The sequence below is a fragment of the Mustela lutreola genome, chromosome 1, assembly GCF_030435805.1.
Source record: "Mustela lutreola isolate mMusLut2 chromosome 1, mMusLut2.pri, whole genome shotgun sequence".
In the NCBI taxonomy this organism is placed as follows: Eukaryota; Metazoa; Chordata; class Mammalia; order Carnivora; family Mustelidae; genus Mustela; species Mustela lutreola.
In genome coordinates, this window is record NC_081290.1 from 189,697,506 (window position 1) to 189,719,571 (window position 22,066).

Genomic DNA, 22,066 nt, shown 5'->3' on the forward strand with positions numbered 1-22,066 from the left:
TGTCTCCATTCTTAGTACCTACTAAGACATTTGGGACTTTTTAACCTTCATTAGGTAGAGCAAAAGGGAGGAATTTCAATATTGCTTAATACAGAAAGTCAGATGTTTCACTAATTGCAGTAAATGTTTTCTTTTTCAGAATTTTTTGCAGATAACTTGGGCGATTTCCTCATTTTTCTCCGCCGCTTTGCCGATGACATCTTGGAGACATCTGCCGACTCCCTAGAACATGTTCTTCACTTTATTACGATTTTCACTGGAAGCATAGAAAGGTGAGGTTTTGGAAGCTTGGCTCTGATACCACTTAGAGGTGCAGAGCATTCAGAAAACTTCTCAACCAAGAACACACAAGCCTGAATCAGAAGGGCTTGCCTTCAGAAGTGGGGTTAACACTAATGAATCACCTGACCGTGCTTGCGGCTAGCTGGAAATTCCCCGTCTTGAGAGGCATAACAAGCCAAGGACTTTGCCTACAAAGAATCCAAACGTGCTTGTGAGAGAACCAGTGGGAATTCCACTGCAAGTGGCTGGTTAAAATAGTTATCTTAATGCCAAAAACCTTACCAGTGCAGGTAGTTCTGTATGGTCACAAAGTTTACCCTTAACGTTCTGAGTTGCATGAGCAGTCAACACAGGTAAATGCTTTCACATCTCATCTTCTCATTCAGAGCTTCTGCTCCCCTTTCTCAGGGATGCTCACTGACCTGTAGAGTTGCTTCCCTGGAGTTTTTGGTGTCAGGCCAAAGGAAACCGTGTGTGCAAATGGAATGATGCGCAATGCCCTGAGCCGTGTCAGTGAGAAGTTGGTAGAAGCCAGTCCTTCCCTGAGCTGAGTAGACCAGGGAGAAGTCATGAGCCAACTAGGATTTATCAGGCACACGTGCTGTCCAGCGTCAGTAATGTAGAACTGCAGCCTGACCCTGGCCCTCAGGAAACTTAGAAAGGCAGGTTTCTCCTCGATGAAACTGTCAGGGAATGTAAGCAGTAAACAGTAGATTATTATAGAAGAGTAAACAGAATGGCTAGACATTATAGAGAAACTTGAGTACTCGTCCTCATACTTGGCCGGCTGTGATCTCAAAAGTTAAATGATGTTGTACCCTACGTTACCCACAGAAACTGACAGCCTGGACAAGACAGAACCCTCTTTTCTCTTCCAGCAGTGGTTCCTCATGTGGAGAAAATTGTCATCAGTTTGAGAGTTAACTTTTCTACCTGCTCAACTGGCTTTCTGTCCTTTGTGCAGAATGAAGAATCCTCACCTAAGGGCCAAACTGGCTGAGGTATTGGAAGCAGTGATGCCCCACCTGGACCAGACGCCAAATCCCTTGGTAACCAGTGTGTTCCACCGGAAACGTGTGTTCTGCAACTTTCCCTATGCAGCCCACCTTGCAGAAGCGCTAATCAAGGTGTTTGTGGACATTGAGTTTACAGGTAAAGCAGTCCAGAACTGAGAAGCAGATCCCTAGTGGAGTCTCCTAGCTTGATCAGTATTTAATGTCAGAAAAATAGCATCAGCCATCAGTTATGGAATATCTATGTGCCAGCCTTGATGCTAAGTGCTTTTCTTACATTGTTTCATTAATTTGTCACCATCTGGCAAGTTTTACTACATCATCCCTGTTGTACATATAAGGACATGAATGCTTGAAAAGATAATTTGTCTGTGTCATACAACTAAGTGGTAGAATCAGGCTGATTCTGTCTCCCCTCAAAAAGAAAAACAAGGGTGGGGGCGTTGCCTGGGGTGGATCAGTTGGTAAGCAGTTGACTTTGGCTCAGGTTATGATCTCAGGGTCCTGGGTTGGAGGCCCATGTCAGGCTCCACTCAGCAGGGAATCAGCTTCTCCCTCTCCTTCTGTCCCTCCCCCAACTCTTGCTTCTCTTTTTCTCTCTCTCTCTCTCTCAAATAGATAAATAAAATCTATGGGGATGCCTGGGTGGCTCAGTCAGTTAAATGATTACCTTCGGCTCAGGTTGTTATCATAGGAGTCCTGGGATCGAGTCCCACATCAGGCTCCTTGCTCTGTGGGGCGCCTGTTTCTCCCTCTGCCTGCCACTTCCTCTGCTTGTGCGTGTGCATACACTCTCTCTCTGACAATAAAAAGAATCTTTAATTTAAAAAATCTAAAAAGACCCACATACTCTTATCAATTTTATTACATGCTTGATTTATGTTCCAGCAAAGTATCCTGTTCAGTTACAACCTATTCTTTTTTCTTTTTCTAGTGGGGGTTGGGGAGGGGCAGGGGAAGAGGTAGAGGATGAACCTTAAGCAGGAGCCACACCAGTGTGGAGCCTAGTGCGGAGCTCAGTCTCACAACCCTAAGGTCATAACCAACTGACTCACCTAGTCACCCCGACCCCAAGTACTTATTTTTATCTGCCTCAAAATTGCTGAGTAGTGGGACAGTTTTTTCTTTTTTCTTTTTTTTTTTTTAAAGATTTTATTTGTTAGAGAGAAAGATCACAAGTAGGCAGGCAGGCAGATGGGGAGAGGGAAGCAGGCTCCCCACTGAGCAGAGAGCCTGATGTGGGACTTGATCCCAGGACCCTGAGATCATGACCTGAGCCGAAGGCAGAGGCTTAACCCACTGAGCCACTCAGGTACCCTATCTTTTTTTTTTTTTTTTTTTTTTTTTTTTTTTTTTAAGTAAACTTTGTCTCCAACATGGGGCTCAAACTCACCACCCTGAGATCAAAAGTAAACTGTACCCCATCTCAACCAGTAAATAATATATGTTAGGCACTTATACAAGACCCCTTTTAAAAGAGATGTTCTAAATTAAAAAAATAAAAGTTGTCCTACCATCAGGTAGGATGGTATTTGTTTTTGTTAACAAAAACAAATTGTTTTTGTATTTGTTAACAAATACAGTTAACATTTAAAGAGATAGTTAACATTGTTCTGAGTGCCTTTCCTATTTAAGTCTTGGTTTTGTCACTTGCTCACCTCTGAGCCTTAGTGTCCTCATCTATAACATGGGGTGAAGTGACAACTAATGAGATAGTTCATGTAAATCTTCCTAATACATACACAGTCACACAGTGAATCACTGCAGTTATCTCATTATATGACCATTTCAACCCTTTACATGCGATTCTAATTCCTGTTTTATTTCTGAGCAAGTTGAAGTTTAAAAATATTAAGAGACTTGAAATAAGTAGAGCCAAAGGGAAAACCTATATATTCTGACTCCAAATCCCATATTCTACTTTCATTATATGACCCAAGCTACAAAGATGGGGCAGTTCCTTTGATTGGTCAAAACAGTATAAGCCTCAGGTTTTTAGCCCCTGACCTGATTTTTCAGGGTTACTAAGAGCCAGTTCATCTTGCAGCTGGAATGTTGTCTATGAGGAACATGGAGGTTACTTAATATCCTGTTCAGCACGTGGCTGTCACTGCCACAACAGTCAGTTTGGAGGCCTCATTCAGAGTCTGATAAGACTTTACATTTGGATATGGAAGTATTTGTTTCCCCTGGCTTTTAGTGGACAGCTTGGTCCTTGTCCTTTTCTGCATGTGGCATCTTTTATGTCTGTCTCCCTCTTTTCTTTTCTTTTCTTTTCTTTTTTTTAATTTTTAATTTTTATTTATTTATTTATTTGCGAGAGAGCACAAGCTGTGGGGAGGAGGCAGAGGGAGAGGGAAAAGCAGGCTCCCTGCTGAGCGGAGAGCCCGATGCGGGGCTCGATCCTAGAACCCCGAGACCACGACCCGAGATGCAGACAGATGCCTAACTGACTGAGCCACCCAGGCGCCCCGTCTGTCTCCCTCTTATTCTGTTAGTAAGGACATAAGTAAACACTTGGCTGTCATTCTGGGCCTTTGTAAACTCCCAGGGCAGATATTACCAGTTGTCTTGACACATTCAGAATAAAAGAAAATGGCTTCCCAGGCATAAACTCTTATCTTTCTCTAGTAGCACCACCTTTGCTGGGTTTTTGCTCTTACCCTATTCCAGGAGACCCCCATCAATTTGAACAGAAGTTTAATTACCGACGTCCCATGTATCCCATCCTAAGGTACATGTGGGGAACAGATCCCTATCGAGAGAGCATTAAGGTGAGAGAGTTTTTGGTGAAGCCAAAGCTGAGTTCTCTGAGTTTTACTTCAGATATGCCCCACTGAGTTGTGGTTCGGTACTAAAATGGTTTTGTCTTGGGCTGGGACTTAACAGGATTTGGCTGACTATGCCTCTAAGAATTTAGAAGCCATGAATCCCCCGCTTTTCCTCCGCTTTCTTAACCTGCTGATGAACGATGCCATCTTTCTCCTGGATGAAGCCATACAGGTAAGAATAAGTAAATTAAAAAACTTTAGGGATGCATGGGTGGTTTAGTTGATTAAGCGTCTGCCATCCTCTCGGGTCATGACCCAGGGTCCTGGGATCGAGTCCTGGACTGGGCACCCTGCTCAGTGAGGAGCCAGCTTCTCCCTCTCCCTGCCATTCCCTCTGCTTGTGCTCGCTCGCTCTCTCTGACAAACAAATAAATAAAATATTTAAATAACAATTCTTTAGGACAGATTTAACTGCCCTTATCAAATAATAAATACATACTTTTTACCTTCAGATTAGAATAGAGCAGTCTTGGGACATCTGAGTGGCTCAGTCAGACTTCACTTCAGGTCACAATCTCAGGGTCCTGGGATCGAGTCCTACATCAGGCTCCCTGCTCAGTGGGGAGCTTGCTGCTCCCTCTCCCTCTAACGCTTGCCCTTCCATTTGTGCTCTTTGTCTCTCAAATAAACAAATAAAATCTTAAAAAAAAAAAAAATGTTAGAATAGACCAATCTTTATGCCCATAGTACCAGTTTGGACACCAAAAATTTGTGAGAAGTAATGTACCATGAACCTTGCCATTACAGAGGTTGATAGATATTATTACATTAGAGACCAATATCAAGGGTCATTGAAGCCTCATAAACTTGGGCGATAAAGTGGAAAAGAAAGCTAAAACTAAGGTAAACCAGCATGATTAATCATGCTAGCAGCACAGAAGGAAATCCGAAGACCTCGCATTTGGTCAATAACTTTCTTTTTTTTTTAAAAAAAAGATTGTATTTATTTATTTGAGAGAGAGACAGTGAGAGAGAGCATGAGCGAGGAGAAGGTCAGAGGGAGAAACAGACTCCCTACGGAGCCGGGAGCCCGATGCGGGACTCAATCCTGGGACTCTGGGATCATGACCTGAGCCGAAGGCAGTCACTTAACCAACTGAACCACCCAGGCGTCCCTGATCAATAACTTTCAACCATTGTCCATCCCAACCCATGAGTAACAGTGACTCACTAAGGCAATGATTCTTATTCCCTTCCTGAAAGATTCTGATTTTTGTGCCACTACTTGATAAAAACTCTCTGGTTTTGGTTATTTTTTCATATAAACACTGCAGGTCACCAGACTCTTCACCTATCCGTAGGCTCTCACATCTTTACATTTGAAACGTGTGTTTCCCAAAGTCTTCACCTGGGTGCCTGTCACCAGCTTCAGTGCATCATATCCTTACTCGTTCCTCATGGAGCTGCTTTTTGCTCATATTAAAAACTCCCCTAGGGGGCGCCTGGGTGGCTCAGTTGTTAAGTGTCTGCCTTCAGCTCAGGTCATGATCCCAGAGTCCTTGGATCAAGCCCCACAGCGGGCTCTCTGCTTTGTAGGAAGCCTGCTACTCCCTCTCTCACTCCCCCTGCTTGTGTTCCCTCTCTAGCTGTGTCTCTCTGCCAAATAAATAAATAAAATCTTTAAAAAAAAAAAAAATACAACTTCCCTGGGGTGCCTGGGTGGCTCAGTTGGTTAAGCATCTGCCTTTGGCTCAGGTCATGATCCCAGGGTCCTGGGATCAAGCCACATATCAGACTCCCTGTTCGGCAAGCCTGCTTCTCCTTCTCCCTCTGCCTACTGCTCCCCCTGCTGTGCTCTCTGTCAAATAAATAAATAAATAATCTTAAGAAAGGGGCACTGAAAGAAACCCACTGGGTGGCTCAATGGGTTAAGCCTCTGCCTTTGGCTCAGGTCATGATCCCAGGGCTCTGGGATCGAACCCCAAATGGGGCTCTCTGCTCAGTGGGGAGCCTCCTTCCCCCTCTCTCTGCCTGCTGCTCTGCTTACTTGTGCTTACTCTCTGTGTGTCAAATAAATAAATAAAATCTTAAAAAAAATAAAAAAAATCTTAAGGAAAAAAAGTTCCCTTATCGGTGGTGACCGCTGTAAGAAAGCTAAGGCAGTGGCCCAAAGGTGCATGAGGCAGGTAAGCCATGCAGGTGGCCTGTGGGATAGCCACAAGCTCCTCATACTGATTTGCAGTCCCCCAGTAACATACATACAGACATACATAGGTACATACATTTATTTATTTGTTTATTAAGATTTATTTATTATTTGACAGAGAGAGACACAGGGAGACAGGGAACACAAGCAGGGGGGAGTGGGAGAAGGAAAAACGGGCTTCCCACTGAGCAGGGAGCCCAATGTGAGCTCAACCTCAAGAACCTGGGATCGTGACCCGAGCCAAAGGCAGATGCTTAACGGCTGAGCCACCCAGACACCCCAGTAACTTGTATTTAATCTGTGAGGAGAGTTCTTGCTTTTTTCATAGTCCCATACTTCTTGATTTTAGATAGGCTTTCATGGAAAACACGAGCAAGTCCTTTAATAAATAGACCCTTCTGAGCAAGAGCTCTGTGATACAAAGAATGATACCAGATGGCATTGTCATAGGACTGCAAGAATGATGAGAAGTAGACAGTTTTTAATATTTATGCTTCTCCTTCCAGACATCTTGCATACTTGATAGAGCTTTGTTTTTTGAAAGGCAGTTTGGGGTTTGGTTTTGTTGGGACTTTTGGAGGTTTTGGGGGGTTTTTTTGTTGTTTTTGTTGTTTTTCATTTTTTAAGAAGGATTTGTCCCTTTTTTTCATTTCAGCCTGTTTATTTTTGCCTGGATTTCAGACACGATACTATTTATCCTCCTTTCTATTTCAGAGACTGTAATACTCACATGGAACAAATGAGTAAAACAAATCTATATGGAATCTCAGCCCTATGCTGAGAAGTAAAGGCTCACATTTCTTACATAGTCCCCCGTTTTCCTGGTTACTAAACTAGATTTTAGGGATGTCTGGGTGGCTCAGTTGGTTAAGTATATGCCTTTGGCTCAAGTCAGCATCCCAGGGTCCTAGGATGGAGTCCCACATAGGACTCCCTGCTCATCAGGGAGCTTGCCTCCCCCTCTGCCTGCCAGTCCCCCTATTTGTGCATGCTTGCTTGCTCGCTCACTCTCTCTCTGACAAAAAAATAAATAAAATCTTTTTTTTAATTAATATAAAGACAAACTAGATTTTAAATAGAACGGCTTATAAATAAATAAATAAATAAATAAATAGAAGGGCTTAAGGGGCTGGGTGGCTTAGTTGGTTGAGCATCCAACTCTTTAAAGACTTTATTTATTTATTTGACAGACAAAGATCACAAGTAGGCAGAAAGGCAGGCAGGAAGGGGGGAAAGCAGGCTCCCTGCTGAGCAGAGAGCCTGATTCGGGGCTCGATCCCAGGACCCTGAGATCATGACCTGAGCCAAAGACAGGCTTAACCTTAACACTGAGCCACCCAGGCACCCTGAGCATCCAACTCTTAATTTTGTCTCGGGTGGTGGGGTAGAGCCCCATGTCACACTCTGCGTTCAACAGAGAATCTACTTGAGATCTCTTTCCCTCTGCTTCTGTCCCTCTACCTGTTCTCACGCTCTTGCAGATAAATAAATTGTAAAAATTTAAAAATTAATATAACCACTGAAATATCATCTTCTCTTCAACTGTACTTTCTTCTCTGATACATTTCACCTCTGGTTTCTGTAGTATTTGAGCAAGATAAAGATTCAACAGATTGAGAAAGACCGAGGTGAATGGGATAGTCTGACTCCAGAAGCCCGCCGAGAGAAGGAGGCTGGCCTACAGATGTTTGGACAGCTGGCACGTTTCCATAACATCATGTCCAATGAAACAATTGGTACCCTTGCCTTTCTGACATCAGGTAAGGACAAAGCACTGTGTTCCCAAAAAATCCAGTGGTCAAGATCTGCTTCATTTGACGGATCAGCCCAGCTGAAACTAAGAAGTCAGACTCTGGCAATAGTATTCTACACAATGTGAGAGGGAAATGAACCACTAGAGAAGCTTCAAGAAGGATGATGCCCAGGGCACCCAGATGGCTCAGTCAGGCATCCAACTCGTTTTTTTTTTTTAAAGATTTTATTTATTTATTTATTTGACAGAGAGAGATCACAAGTAGGCAGAGAGGCAGGCAGAGAGAGAGAGAGAGGAGGAAGCAGACTCCTCCCCGCCGAGCAGAGAGCCCGATGCGGGACTCGATCCCAGGACCCTGAGATCATGACCTGAGCCGAAGACAGCAGCTTAACCCACTGAGCCACCCAGGCGCCCAGGCATCCAGCTCTTGATCACACAGCTCGGGTCTTGATCTCAGGGTCATGAGATCACATGACCACATAGACTATGCGTTGAGCTCCACACTGGACACAGAGCCTACTTAAAATTAAAAAGAAGATGCCTGTTGAAATGAGAAACATTCACCCTCACACAGCTTGCCAGAAAGCATAAGTTAGTATAATTTTTCTTGAGAACAAGTTAGCCATATAAATATATCTGGGGGAGAGTGTGTGTATTAACCTGAAAACATTCTTGAACTCTGGTTAAATGTGGTAGATCAAAGACACTTACCTGTACTCCCTCTCAAGCTACAGTATCCAGTTCGGTGGCCACTTGCCACATGTGTTTATTAGGCATCTTTTTTTTTAAGATTTTATTTATTTATTTGACAGAGAGAGATCACCAGTAGGCAGAGAGGCAGGCAGAGAGAGGGGGAAGCAGGCTCCCCGCTGAGCCGAGAGCCTGATGCAGGGCTCGATCCCAGGACCCTGAGATCATGACCTTAAAGATTTTATTTATTTGTTTGACAGAGAGAGCTACCACAAGTAGGCAGAGAGAGAGAGAGGGAAACAGGCTCCCCGCTGAGCAGAGAACCCAATGTGGGGCTTGATCCCAGGACCCTGAAATCATGACCCGAGCCAAAGGCAGAAGCCTAACCCGCTTAGCCACCCAGGTGCCCCAAGACTTAGAAGTTTTTTGTTTTTTTTTCTTCATGCCATAAGTTTATTTACAAACATATTGAGTATGCTGAATTCAAGAGTTTGATCCATTTTTCAAAGAGACTGCACCTCTTAAAATGTTCCTTTCCACATCTGTTTGATGGATCAATTAAAACATCCTTACTTCTTAAGCAATTGATGTCTTACTATAAAAAAAGGTGCAGCAAATCCAGATCCAAAGTACAAAGTCATCATAACTAGCAATCGCCACTTGTTTTCCACTGAAAATGGCAAATTCTTCCCTGGGCCCTCCTCATAGTGGCTCCTACAGACCACAGAGGTTGTGAACCTCCAGATGCTCTGTCCCAACATAGCGCCGTTGGAAGTTTTGTGAAAAGCTCAGAGCCTGAGACGGTACAAACGGCAGCACCCCCGAGGTCCTCCTCTTTTCACGACCTTGCTCCTCAGCGCGTAGGAGCCAAAAGGGAAGAGTAGGGTTTTTTTCCCCTAAGATTTTATTTATTTATTTATTTGAGAGAGAGACAGTGAGAGAGAGCATGAGTGAGGAGGTCAGAGAGAGAAGCAGACTCCCCGTGGAGCTGGGAGCCCGATAAGGGACCGATCCCGGGACTCCGGGATCATGACCTGAGCCAAAGGCAGTTGTCCAACCAACTGAGCCCCCCAGGCATCCCAGTATTTTTTTTAAAAAGTAAAATATTTCTTCTTAAAAATATTCTTTAGGGACGCCTGGGTGGCTCAGTTGGTTGGACGACTGCCTTCGGCTCAGGTCATGATCCTGGAGTCCCGGGATCGAGTCCTGCATCGGACTCCCAGCTCCATGGGGAGTCTGCTTCTCTCTCTGACCTTCTCCTCATTCATGCTCTCTCTCACTGTTCCTCTCTCAAGTAAATAAATAAAATCTTAAAAAAAAAAATATATATATATATATATATATTCTTTAAAAAAGGAAGTAAAGGGGCGCCTGGGTGGCTCAGTGGGGTAAAGCCTCTGCCTTCGGTTCAGGTCATAATCCTGGGGTCCTGGGATCAAGCCCCACATTGGGTTCTCTGCTCAGCGGGGAGCCTGCTTCCTCCTCTCTCTCTGTCTGCCTCTCTGCCTCCTTGTGATCTCTGCCTATCAAATAAATAAATAAAATCTTAAGAAAAAAAAAAGGAAGTAAAATATTTCTTCTTAAAAAATAATAATTTTTTATTGATTACATATGAAATGATAACCAAGAATCGCCAGACATTTGAGGAAATCCTCCAACATGAAACACAGATACTGGATGAAAAAAAAGTTTGGGTTTTTTTTTGTTTTTTTGTTTTTTAAGATTTTTTATTTATTTATTTGACAGAGAGAAATCACAAGTAGATGGAGAGGCAGGCAGAGAGAGAGGGAAGCAGGCTCCCTGCTGAGCAGAGAGCCCGATGCGGGACTCGATCCCAGGACCCTGAGATCATGACCTGAGCCGAAGGCAGCGGCTTAACCCACTGAGCCACCCAGGCGCCCCGAAAAAAAAATGTTGAAGATTTTATTTATTTACTTGTTTGTCAAAGAGAGCGAGCACACACAGGCAGGCAGAGGGGCAGGCAGAGAATGAGAGAAGCAGGCTCCCTGCTGAGCAAAGAGCCTAGTGTGGGACTCAATCCCAGGACTCTGAGATCATGACCTGAACTGAAGGCAGTGGCTTAACTGACTGAGCCACCAAGGCATCCCTGGATGAAAACATTTTTAAGAGCTGTTTATAATCTCAGAGGAATAAGAGAAGATCTAGCGTCCATAAAACAAGAACAAAGAGGCAATAAACGGTACTATTCAAAGAACAAGAAAGAGATCTTGGATACTGAAAATAAAGTTCAAGTAATTTTTACCTGTCAGTAGAAGGGTTAGAAGATCATATGAAGGAGCTCTTCCATGAAAGTAGAAAAGAAAGAAGAAGTGTTGGAAATTAAAATGGAAAGGATAAGAAAACAAAGGATCAATCCAGAAAGTCTCAAAAGAGTAAATGGTGTGGAGGAAATTACCAAAGAAATAATACCAAAAGTTCTCAGAAACTAAAAGCCTCTTACTTGAAAGTGCCACAATGTGCCTGGCACAGGGACCTTTTAAACTCTCACTCTGAGGTGACTTTGTGACATTTCAGGAAATCAAGGTAAAGAGAAGAGCCTAAAATGTCCCAAGAAAAGTCAGCTAATGTCCAGTGTTTTAAGTATAAAATGTCTTTGATTTTCCCAACAATGACATTGGAAGCTGGAACACACTCCTCATGGAAAATAGTTTTTCAGCCCAGAATGCCATAACCAGCCTCACTGTCATTTCTGTTTGTAGGTAAACATGAGGACATTTTCAAGGGTGAAGGCATCAGATTTACTTCCAGTACAGCGTTCCTTGAGAAGTTAAAAAAGATATATTCCAGGGGCGCCAGGGTGGCTCAGTGGGTTAAAGCCTCTGCTTTTGGCTCAGGTCATGATCCCAGGGTCCTGGGATAGAGCCCTGCACTGTACCCAGTACCCTGAGACCATGACCCGAGCGGAAGGCAGAGGCTTAACCCACTGAGCCACCCAGGCGCCCCCAAAAGTGAAATCTTAAAAAAAAGACAAGGGGCACCTGGGTGGCTCAGTGGGTTAAAGCCTCTGCCTTTGGCTGAGGTCATGATGCCAGGATCTTCTCTCTGCTCCGCGGAGAGCCTGCTTCCTCCTCTCTCCCCCTGCCTGCCTCTCTGCCGACTTGTGATCTCTGTCAAATAAATAAATAAAATCTTTAAAAAAAAAAAAAAAAAAAGATACATTCCATCAAAGTGAGAGAGTAAATCCAGAGGAGGAAGGTGGAATCCCATTGGAGACAAAGAAAGTGTCCAGGATGGTGGTAAAAGGAACTTGTATGACCACCATGCAACAGGCTGATAGAGCAAGGAGTCCAGATTGAAGTGACAGATGGGAGCTTCCAGATGGAGCATTTCCAAAAAATACAGAACTGCTAGAAATGATCTTATTGAGGGGGCGCCTGAGTGGCTGTCATTGGGCGTCTGCCTTCGGCTCAGGTCATGATTCCCGGGTCCTGAGACAGAGCCTTCAAGCTCCCTGCTCTGTGGGAAGCCTGCTTCTCCCTCTCCCACTCCCCTTGCTTGTGTTCCCTCTCACTCTGTGTCTCTCTCTGTCAAATAAATAAAATCTTTTTTTTTTTTTTAAGATTTTATCTGTTTATTTGACAGAAAGAAAGAAAACACAAGCGGACAGAGTGGCAGAGAGAGGGAGTGGGAAAAGTAGGCTCCCCACTGAGCAAGGAGCCCGATGCAGGACTCGATCCCAGGGTCATGACCTGAGCTGAAGGCATCGGCTTAACTGACTGACACCCAGGTGTCCCATAAATAAAATCTTTAAAAAAAAAAAGAAAGAAAGAAGGAAATCCTATCGAGAGTTTTACATTTCTGGTGGAGAGGTTAGAAAGATTTAGTGATTGGTACTCTGAAAATAAGCAAACAGATTTTTACAAAGTTATATTAAAAAGTATATATATTACCAGGGTGCCTAAGTGGCTCATTCGGTTGAGCGTCCAACTCTTGGTTTCAGCTCAGGTCATGATCTCAGGATTGTGGGATAGAGCCCCGCATTGGGTTCAGTGCTTAGTGGGGAGTCGGCTTGAAGAGTCTCTGTTGCTGCCCTTCCCCCCACTCGTACAACCGCTCTGTCTCTCTCAAATAGATAAATCCTTTTTTTTTTAGTATATGTCTTATTTTATATATGTAATCACTAGGATACTATATGGCTCTGCTGTGAGTGATATTTTTACAATCTTCATGACATAAACTAAATTATTTAACCAAAGATTTTATTAGATACTGGGATTTCTATTTGGAAGAGAAAGACAGGAAATACGAGCTAAACTCTTGTCAGTAGTGGAGTCAATAGACTGACTAAAACTAAAACTAACTTACCAAGACAAGGTATGTGTTAATGTATTTTTTTTTTTAATTTTTGGAGTTTATGTCCTGTGCCCTAGCAATTCCTTACAAAATCATTGTAAGGAAGTAGTAACTGCAAAATATGTACATAGTGAAGTTAATAAGTGAAATGGTGGGGCACCTGGCTGGTTCATTCAGTGGAGAATATGATTCTTGTCCCAGGGTTGTTAGTGTGAGCCCCACATTGGGTGTGGAGTTTCCTCAAAAATAAAATCTTTTCTGGGCGTCTGGATGGCTCAGTGTGTTAAGCCTCTGCCTTCGGCTCAGGTCATGATCCCAGTGTCCTGGGATCGAACCCCTCATCAGGCTCTCTGCTCAGCAGGGAGTCTGCTTCCCTCTCTCTCTGCCTGCCTCTCTGCCTACTTGTGATCTCTGTCAAATAAATTTTAAAAATCTTCAAAAAACAAATTTTAAAAAATAAAATCTTTCTTGTGTAAATAGATATGAGATGTTTATAATAGAATGTCTAGCAGTAAAAATAATGTCTAGCAATAAAGATAAGTAACACACATAACACACATTGGGAAATTGTGTGGCCATTAAAAAGAATGCAAATCGAGGAGGAAGAAGAGGAAAATTTTTTTTTTAAAGTACAAATCATTGGGGCGCCTGGGTGGCTCAGTGGGTTAAAGCCTCTGCCTGCTGCTCAGGTCATGATCTCGGGGTCCTGGGATCGAGCCCCGCATCGGGCTCTCTGCTCAGCAGGGGGCCTGCTTCCCTTCCCCTCTCTCTGCCTGCCTCTCTGCCTACTTGTGATCTCTGTCAAATAAATAAAATATAAAAAAAATAAAATAAAAGTACAAATCATTGCTACCCTACAGAACTTTGTCTTATGGAAAAGCTTATAAATCTGGACTCATACTGTAGAAACTAGCCATGTGTGGCTGTTGAACACTTGAGATGTGAGGTCAGTGTGCCTACGAAACTGAATTTTGAAATTAACTTAAATAGACACGTCAGGCCAGCCACTGGCTATCATGTCGGACAACACAGGGACATATATTTACCAAAATGGTGAGATATTTATGATATGGCTAATGAAAAAGTAAGTTATAGAATATATACATGCAATCATTTTGTTTTAAAAATATGTATGTTTGTAAATATGGACAGAAAAGCTAGAAGGATGTATTTGAAAATGTTAACAGTGTTTATTTCTGGGTGGTAGTTTGATAATTTGTTTTTGCTCACCAATGTTTTGTGACATGCCTACAATGAAAATGTATTACTCATATAATTTTTAAAACATTCCCCAGAGGTCTCCAAGTGAAACTTTAAGACATAATAAGTGAAAGATGACTTATAGGTTGAGTTTTCACAGACTGCCTTTTTTTCTAGAGATCAAATCACTCTTTGTGCATCCTTTCCTGGCTGAGCGCATCATCTCCATGCTGAACTACTTCCTGCAGCACCTGGTTGGCCCCAAGATGGGGGCCTTAAAAGTCAAGGACTTCAGTGAATTTGACTTCAAACCCCAGCAGCTCGTATCAGATATCTGCACAATCTACTTAAATCTTGGGTACCTGAGATTTAATTGGGCAAGCCAGAGGGAATGCTGATGTTCTAATTTGGGGTTTTGATAATGGAATGACTGGTAATTATGTGGAAATAGAAAAGAAATGGTTCATTTCTAGTTGGTTGATGAAAGAATTTTACGTAGTTTTAATCATGAAATTTTGTCTGACTTCTGGGACACTGTTTAAAATTTTCAGCATTCTGCCTGTATCTGTGCAAAGGTAAACTTTAATACTTGTAACCAGTGTTTAGAAAAGCAGTATTCTTTTTAAGGTTACGGAAGACTTGATAGACTTCATTCCTAAAAATTAGAAGAAATCTTTCTGTATCAAAAGAACATTGATGGCATGTAAGAGATGAGGAACCTTGTTCCTCAGGACCTTTCCTCTGATGCTCAGTTTCTTTCTGATGCTGACCTTCCAGGGATGAGGAGAACTTCTGTGCTACGGTGCCCAAGGATGGACGTTCCTATTCCCCAACTCTCTTTGCACAGACAGTCCGAGTCCTCAAGAAAATAAATAAGCCCGGGAATATGATTGTGGCTTTCAGCAACTTAGCAGAGAGAATCAAGGTAAGGCAAGGAGGATTTGTTTATTAACTTACTCAGTAGAAATCACTGTGTTCACTCAACTGTTCTGCTGGTTACCCTATTTCAAGGGGTGAAAAGGGTATTGCCTTGGGACGCCTGGGTTGCTCAGTGGGTGGCTCTCTGCCTTGGGGCTCAGGTCATGATCCCAGGGTCCTGGGATCGAGGCCTGCATCACGCTCTCTGCTCGGCAGGGAGTTTGCTTCCCCCTCTCTCTGCCTGCCTCTCTGCCTACTTGTGATCTCTCCCTCTCTGTCAAATAAATAAATAAAACCTTTAAAAAAAAAATGAATTCCGGGGGCGTCTGGGTGGCTCAGTGGGTTAAGCCGCTGCCTTCGGCTCAGGTCATGATCTCAGGGTCCTGGGATCGAGTCCCGCATCGGGCTCTCTGCTCGGCAGGGAGCCTGCTTCCTCCTCTCTCTCTGCCTGCCTCTCTGCCTGCTTGTGGTCTCTCTCTGTCAAATAAATAAATAAAATCTTTAAAAAAAAAAAAAAAATGAATTCCGGTTAGAAACTACAATGTTAGTTTCAGGTGTACAAGACTGTAATTAAAGAATTCCATCCATCACCATATCATCGTATCATCACTACCATATTCTTAATTCTCTTTTCAACGTGAAAGGGAAGAACAGAAAATTGATTTAAGAAGCTTCTACTAGGAGAGAAGAATATACAGCCTTTTGTAGACTGTTTCTGTACAGTGTTACAATAGACTTGAAAATCTATATTGTTAATGCAAAACTTTTTCAGATAAAATTCAAGATCAGTTGTCTTTAGTCTTTTGGTTTGTATAGATTTTCTTTTTTTTTTTTAAGATTTTGTTTATTTACTTGACAGAGATCACAAGGAGGAAGAGAGAGGGACAGAGAGTAGGGGGGAAGCAGGCTCCCTGCTGAGCAGAGAGCCCGATGTGGGGCTCTATCCCAGGACCCTGAGATCATGAGCTGAGCCAAAGGCAGAGGCTTAACCCACTGAGCCACCCAGGCACCCTAGATTTTCTTTGTTCATTATATTTGTAGTTAGTAGTTGGCTTCTATGGGAATAGTAATATATTTTGTAGATGAAAATACTATCTTACATTCAACTAATCCCCTTTGGTGGAGTTTGACAGAGCTCCATTAGTTACAAAGAAGGAAAAATCATGTCACAGGCTCTAATAATAGAAAACCTTCCTTATTTAAAAAAAAAAAAGAAAGAAAGAAAACCTTCTTTGTTAACATGCATGTTCCCTTCACTGAATTACTTTTTTTATTGAATTGAGCTCCATCTTGCCTAGAGCTTAGCCAGATGGGTCCCTGAGGAACTAGAGTCATGAAGGGATCAAAATGTTGAAGCTACTTTTAAACTCCTCCCATACCTGTTTGTACCTAAAACCAGAAGCTGCTTTTCATACACTGACTGCATGAGTGACTCTGCAAATAACTCTCTTACCACTGTCCCCTTTGCAATGATGACATTTACAGTAGGACTGCTGCCAGGAGGATCTTGTGTGTGATAAGTTTCTTTGTTAACACTTAAACCCATCTCTGGTCATGACTGCCAGCCGCTGAGCCACACTGAGGTTTGGGAGTTGGGGTTGAATGCTCAGCTTGCTTTTATAACGTCCCTGGCCTCTTTAGAAAATAAAGCTACCCTGGGTGGCTCAGTCATTAAGCGGCTGCCTGCAGCTCAGGTCATGATCCCAGGGTCCTGGGATCGAGCCTGTCTTTGGGCTCCCTGCTCAGGGGGATGCCTGCTTCTCCCTCTCCTACTCCCCCTGCTTATGTTCCCTCCCTGTGTCTCTTTCTGTCAAATAAATAAATAAAATCTTTTTTTTTTTAAAGGCTGAGAATTGCCATTGTTACTCTAAAGGGTCCTCAGTGACCTTTTAAGGTTATAGTCACTGAGTATTTGGAATTCAGCTGCTCTGTGAATTCACCTTAACGACCAGTTGTTTGTGCTTAGTCTCTAGCTGACCTCCAACAACAGGAGGAGGAGACCTACGCAGACGCCTGTGATGAGTTTCTGGATCCCATCATGAGCACACTTATGTCTGACCCTGTGGTGCTGCCGTCCTCCAGAGTCACTGTGGATAGATCCACCATTGCCAGACATTTGCTCAGGTATGCAAGTCCCAAAGAGCAGCCTCAAGACAATAGACGTGTGTGTTTGCTCTCCTTTTTCCCCAGTTCCTAATACACCCAGGATGTGATTCATATTGTTGATTTATAAATGAGTTAGAGAGGCATTTCGGGAGAGGTATATCAGTTGACTGTTAAGGATTTAAACATCCAAAACGAGACACTTTGTTGAGAAATGGTGGCCCTAACCCCTTACCTGCTCCTTCCTTGAAGAAATCATTTCTATCAGATGTTATAAATTATTAACCTGAAGACTTGAACTTGTTTTAATTGTGTTTAAGGTGTAAAAATATGAGAAGTTTGTTTTGTTTAAGTCCAGTATACACTGTAGCCATCATGCATAGGTTAAGCCAGCTTCTGCTGCTGTCTCACTCAGCCACGGTGGCCAGCGAGTCCAGCTGGGGCCTGCTGCATAAGGTTGACATGGGTACTGAGAAGCTCTTCCTATTTAAAATGAAGTTCTATAAGTTGACCCAAATTTAAGGGAATACGATTTTTTAAACATTGCAAAAGGGAATTTTCTACTTTGTGGTATTTGGTATTAAGCATTCACTACACGCATAATGCTTTAGTAGGCGATCTGTCTTTTCCAAAATGTCAGTGAAAATTTATATTTTATTGTGGCCTCAGGATACAGATAGAAGATAGAATCAGCTCTTGAAGTATACTTTAAACCCCCTTACCTGTCAGGAAGCCATAATCTGTGTTTACTTGTGCAGCAGTCAGCTAAGTAAATCAGGTGTTATTCTCCAAAGCTTTATGCCCTAACACCTTAGACTGTTCAAGAGACTGTCAGTAACACTACCAGCAGCTCTCTACGCTGACGTGAGTGTGCAGGCTCTCTGCAGTCCAACCAAGTATGATCTGAGTAGCAATGTGAAAATCAAGTTTGTTAAGTAACAGAGAGACAATTAGCGAAATAATCTGCAGAACCCAGGAACCTCCTGAATCACTCTTTCTCTTGTCTCGTCTCCTTTCTAACCTCAAGGCAGCCCCTGACTCAGACTTACAGCACGTCCGGCTTCATTCTCAGAGGGAGATGGGCCCGCTTTTCTAGCTTGGGCTTTGGCAGTTCGAGCTTACAGAAATAACCACCTTCCCTTTCTCTCTCTCTGTCCCAGTGACCAAACCGATCCCTTTAACCGTAGTCCCCTCACCATGGACCAGATCCGGCCAAACACAGAACTAAAAGAAAAAATCCAACGGTGGCTTGCAGAGAGGAAGCAACAACAAAAGGAGCAACTTGAATAAATACTGTGAACTAAACAAACCAAAAACAACCAACCCCAGAATGTAGATAAGCAATTGTTTGTGGTTTCTCTCTTTTTGGTTCCATTCCTCTTTCTTTTCTTTCTTTCTCTCTTTCTTTCTGTTTTTAACTAGAGAACTGCTCTTGCTGAAATTATGACAATTTAGATTTATTCCTAAGAATTTTACAGTGCTCTCCTGGCTTGCAGGAAATTATGCTGATTATAGCAGCACCAAGTTTAGAAATGACCACTCATTTGTACCCTTTGTTCTCTCTTCCTACTCTTCATTCTTTTCCTTCCTTAAGTTATATTAACTTCAACTATTAAACCTTCCTGCCACCTTACTGTTGCTCTGTCAAGAACTGCTCAAATACCTTTGGTGAGCCCAGCTTTTAAGTATATGATGTCACATATTTTGGTGACAGGTGACACCATCAGAAAGTCCTGTGTCATCGAGGTATTTACTGGTCTTCATGACCTGGATGTCGGCCCTTTTCTTGTTACAGTTCTGCTATATTACAGAATAACCTTTCACACAAAAGCAGATACCTTGATTTGTTTGGGCTTTTGAATAGAATAGATGAGATTTTCAAAAAGGAATCTTCATGCAATTTCTGTTGGTAATATTTAATTTTGTATTATCTCATCACTCAGAGATCCAGTGGAGGACAAACATTCTCCCCTAGGGCTGTCATCACCACAAAAAACTTAGTTTCGTATTTTTAGGATTGGTAGGACAAACGTGAATATTTGATAATTCAGAAAATTCTGAAGTGAAAGAAAAAAGGCTGTTAGGCCCTCTTTGTCTTATGGAAATCTGTTGCCACAACTAGGCTTGAGTGGAAAAGTTAGGGAACAAATATTATAACCATCAAAAGATGTCATTTTGAGACACTGTTATCAACAATATATTTCAGTAATATAGACACCATGTGCATTTTTATATTGGTCTAGTGTAAACTGAGTACAACTTTATATTGTCTCTTCCATGGTAAGATGTATGCATTGTGTGGCCATGTTTACTGACACACTCTAGACAAAATTCTGATACTATAACATGTATATAGTTAATGTTTGTTTGGGCTTGTGACCTAACTTCCAAGAGCTGCGTCTAACTCAGCCTTAGGTCATCAATTAATAAAGTAGGAATTTGAGCACAACCTTGTCCATAGCTGTTTTAAATATCCACATAGCCCCCTGGAGTTAGTAGGCGGATGGGTCCCACTTTTGCAAGTTGAGCTTGCAGCTCCCTACTCAGTTGCACGGCTTACCAAATGCTAAGTGAGGCACATTCTCCTATGGATTATGTCACTCTCCCTGTTAGCCTAAAGGTATCATAAGTGACAAGGGAAGTGAAAAGATCTAGAAACAGGGGTCACTTTCATCTTTAACCATGGCCTCTTTCAAGTAAGATGGTAGTTTTAGGATATTCTAGCACGAGTTGCTCTAAGCAGTCCTTAATGTGCTTTTGATGGCATCACTTGGAAAACCTTACATCAGAGGGCATCCCACACTAGGTATAAAGTAGATGTTGCCTATTGCTGTGCTTAAAAATGAAAAAGGAGTCTAGGACTCTTAGAAATGCCGAAATGTAAGATTCAATGTGCACCTGGGCGTTTAAGGCTTGGGTTACCAGGATTTGTTTATTTTCTTAAAATGAGCTTCATTTCATATTTATTATCCTCCTTTACTTTTCTGAGAATGAATTGTGTATAAAATAGCTTCTGTCTACTTAAAATTATCTTCCAAACCCAATCTAATGGGATGTTTTCATTTTTTGTTTTTAAGTGGGGAAAACACCAGAGTTTTATAGGAGGAAATTGGAGGGAAAATGGGCACAAAACCTCAGAAGGCAGCTGTTCCCAGCAGCTTTCTAATTAACCACCTCTATGCTGCCTCTTGTATCTGTGTCTGTATTCTACTTCTGTGGTCTTCAGATTGTAAGCCTTTCCTGGCAAGCTTTTTTTTTTTCCTAAAACTTTTTATGAATGGCTACGGCACCATTAATGCTGCTGAGTATCTTTAAACTCATCACAAAGGCAAGTGTATAGCTTAAGGCCACTGTTGGTAAGGAAACCAAGTGTCCTCTGTGCCTTTTTTTCTTTCCTTGAAGTAATTTAAGAACATCCCAAAAATGAGACTAAAAAATTATCATCTTGGTGTACACCATGGTGCGTATATGCGCTTGGAAGCTTAAAGAGATGTTTTGTTACCTGGAACTCAGAAACAGCTCTAAAATCTATTAGAGCAGACTTTCTGATAAACCCAGTTTTCCGTGTTGGCTTTGCTGGAGTATGATAGGAAAATGAAGACTCTTTATCAGCTCTGGTATTGCTTACCAAGAGGGTGATAACTCAACTTGGAAAATTATTTAAGTAGGCTTTATCAAGCAATCTTGGTTTGTTGTTTTTTTTTTTTTAGTATAGTTTGTAATGGATATGTAAAAACAAACATTAAAGGTTTTTTAATGGTGCAGGTGAAGGTGCCAGTTGCTATTTGGTATCACAGTCTACAAAAGCTTCATTACTTTCTTTGATGCTGGTTGCTAAGCAGCCATTGCCCAGAGCATAAGTCTACTGGGTGCCTTTACAAGCCAGAGAGGCTGATGCTGCACTGTTGGTGTCATGTGAGGAAATAATGCACATGCTCTGACTGCTACACAGGAAAACCTAGACAAAAAAAAAAAAAAGAAAAAAGGTACAAAATAAAAAAACAAAAAGGTTGATTGAAATAAAATTTGATCAACATAACTGTACTTTGAAACATTCCAGGAAGGTTACTTCTTGTCAAACTTGCCTGGGGGTGTTTGTTCAAAGCTTGTATTTAATAAATGAACACCTGACTTACAACCTTTGTTATCACTTCCTTCATTACAGTATGAAAAGCTAGTGGCAGTTTCTCGGAATTTTGAGAGGACTCTGACCTTCACTTCTCTTTAAGGTGGTATCAAATGTCGGTCGCCTGGCTGAGCTAACCTCCCTTACCAGGCTTCTGGACCCACGAGTTATGCAGAAGAGTGTTTGGGCATATTTTTTCCTCATCAGTTCACGTCCAGCTTCGCTTTTCTTTATCTAGCCTAAACCCCAGATCTTTCATTTTAATCATTCACTATCACATTCCCTGTCTTTTTTTTTTTTTTAAGATTTTATTTATTTATTTGACAGATCACAAGTAGGCAGAGAGGGGGAAAGCAGAGTCCCCGCTGAACAGAGAGCCCAATGTGGAGCTCAATCCCAGGACCCAGAGATCATGACCCATTGAGCCACCCAGGTGCCTCCACATTCCCTGTCTTGCCCCTAGTTTCTTTACCCTTTCCCTGTGAGAACTCAGTTTAGATTGACCCAGTCATTCCTCTCTGTTCCAGTATCCAAGTTGTAGACCACTGTTGGAGAAAAATGACAAAATCTTTAGAGTGCTGTGACCACAAATCAATGGTTGCTAACACTGCCCAACAACTCTATGTGTCCAGAAACTCAGCTCCAATCCAAACTTGAACCTTTCTGCCAATCTTTCAGACCTTCACTGAA

General features: G+C 42.3%; 2 protein-coding genes across 2 annotated transcripts in view; one reads left to right on the top strand and one right to left on the bottom strand.

The window, feature by feature from the left end:
• Positions 1 to 21,388, top strand: part of UBE4A (ubiquitination factor E4A) — a 42,441-nt gene extending 21,053 nt beyond the window's left edge. Inside the window, exons 12-20 of the mRNA XM_059182211.1 lie at positions 140 to 272; positions 1,247 to 1,434; positions 3,969 to 4,069; positions 4,185 to 4,298; positions 7,858 to 8,032; positions 14,407 to 14,587; positions 15,007 to 15,154; positions 17,114 to 17,271; positions 18,411 to 21,388. Coding sequence (XP_059038194.1) covers positions 140 to 272; positions 1,247 to 1,434; positions 3,969 to 4,069; positions 4,185 to 4,298; positions 7,858 to 8,032; positions 14,407 to 14,587; positions 15,007 to 15,154; positions 17,114 to 17,271; positions 18,411 to 18,540 — 1,328 coding nt within the window. The 3' untranslated portion in view covers positions 18,541 to 21,388. The remainder of the gene's footprint in view (positions 1 to 139; positions 273 to 1,246; positions 1,435 to 3,968; positions 4,070 to 4,184; positions 4,299 to 7,857; positions 8,033 to 14,406; positions 14,588 to 15,006; positions 15,155 to 17,113; positions 17,272 to 18,410) is intronic.
• LOC131836628 (cytochrome c oxidase subunit 7C, mitochondrial-like) lies at positions 9,138 to 9,583 on the bottom strand. The gene has a single exon (XM_059182226.1). The coding sequence runs from the start codon at positions 9,474 to 9,476 to the stop codon at positions 9,285 to 9,287; it is 192 nt and encodes a 63-aa protein (XP_059038209.1). The 5' UTR covers positions 9,477 to 9,583; the 3' UTR covers positions 9,138 to 9,284.
• Positions 21,389 to 22,066: the final 678 nt, after the last annotated feature.

What these genes read in the sequence shown, in the direction of transcription:
- LOC131836628 (XM_059182226.1), bottom strand. Translation starts at nt 9,476, where the DNA reads ATGTTGGGACAGAGCATCTGGAGGTTCACAACCTCTGTGGTCTGTAGG.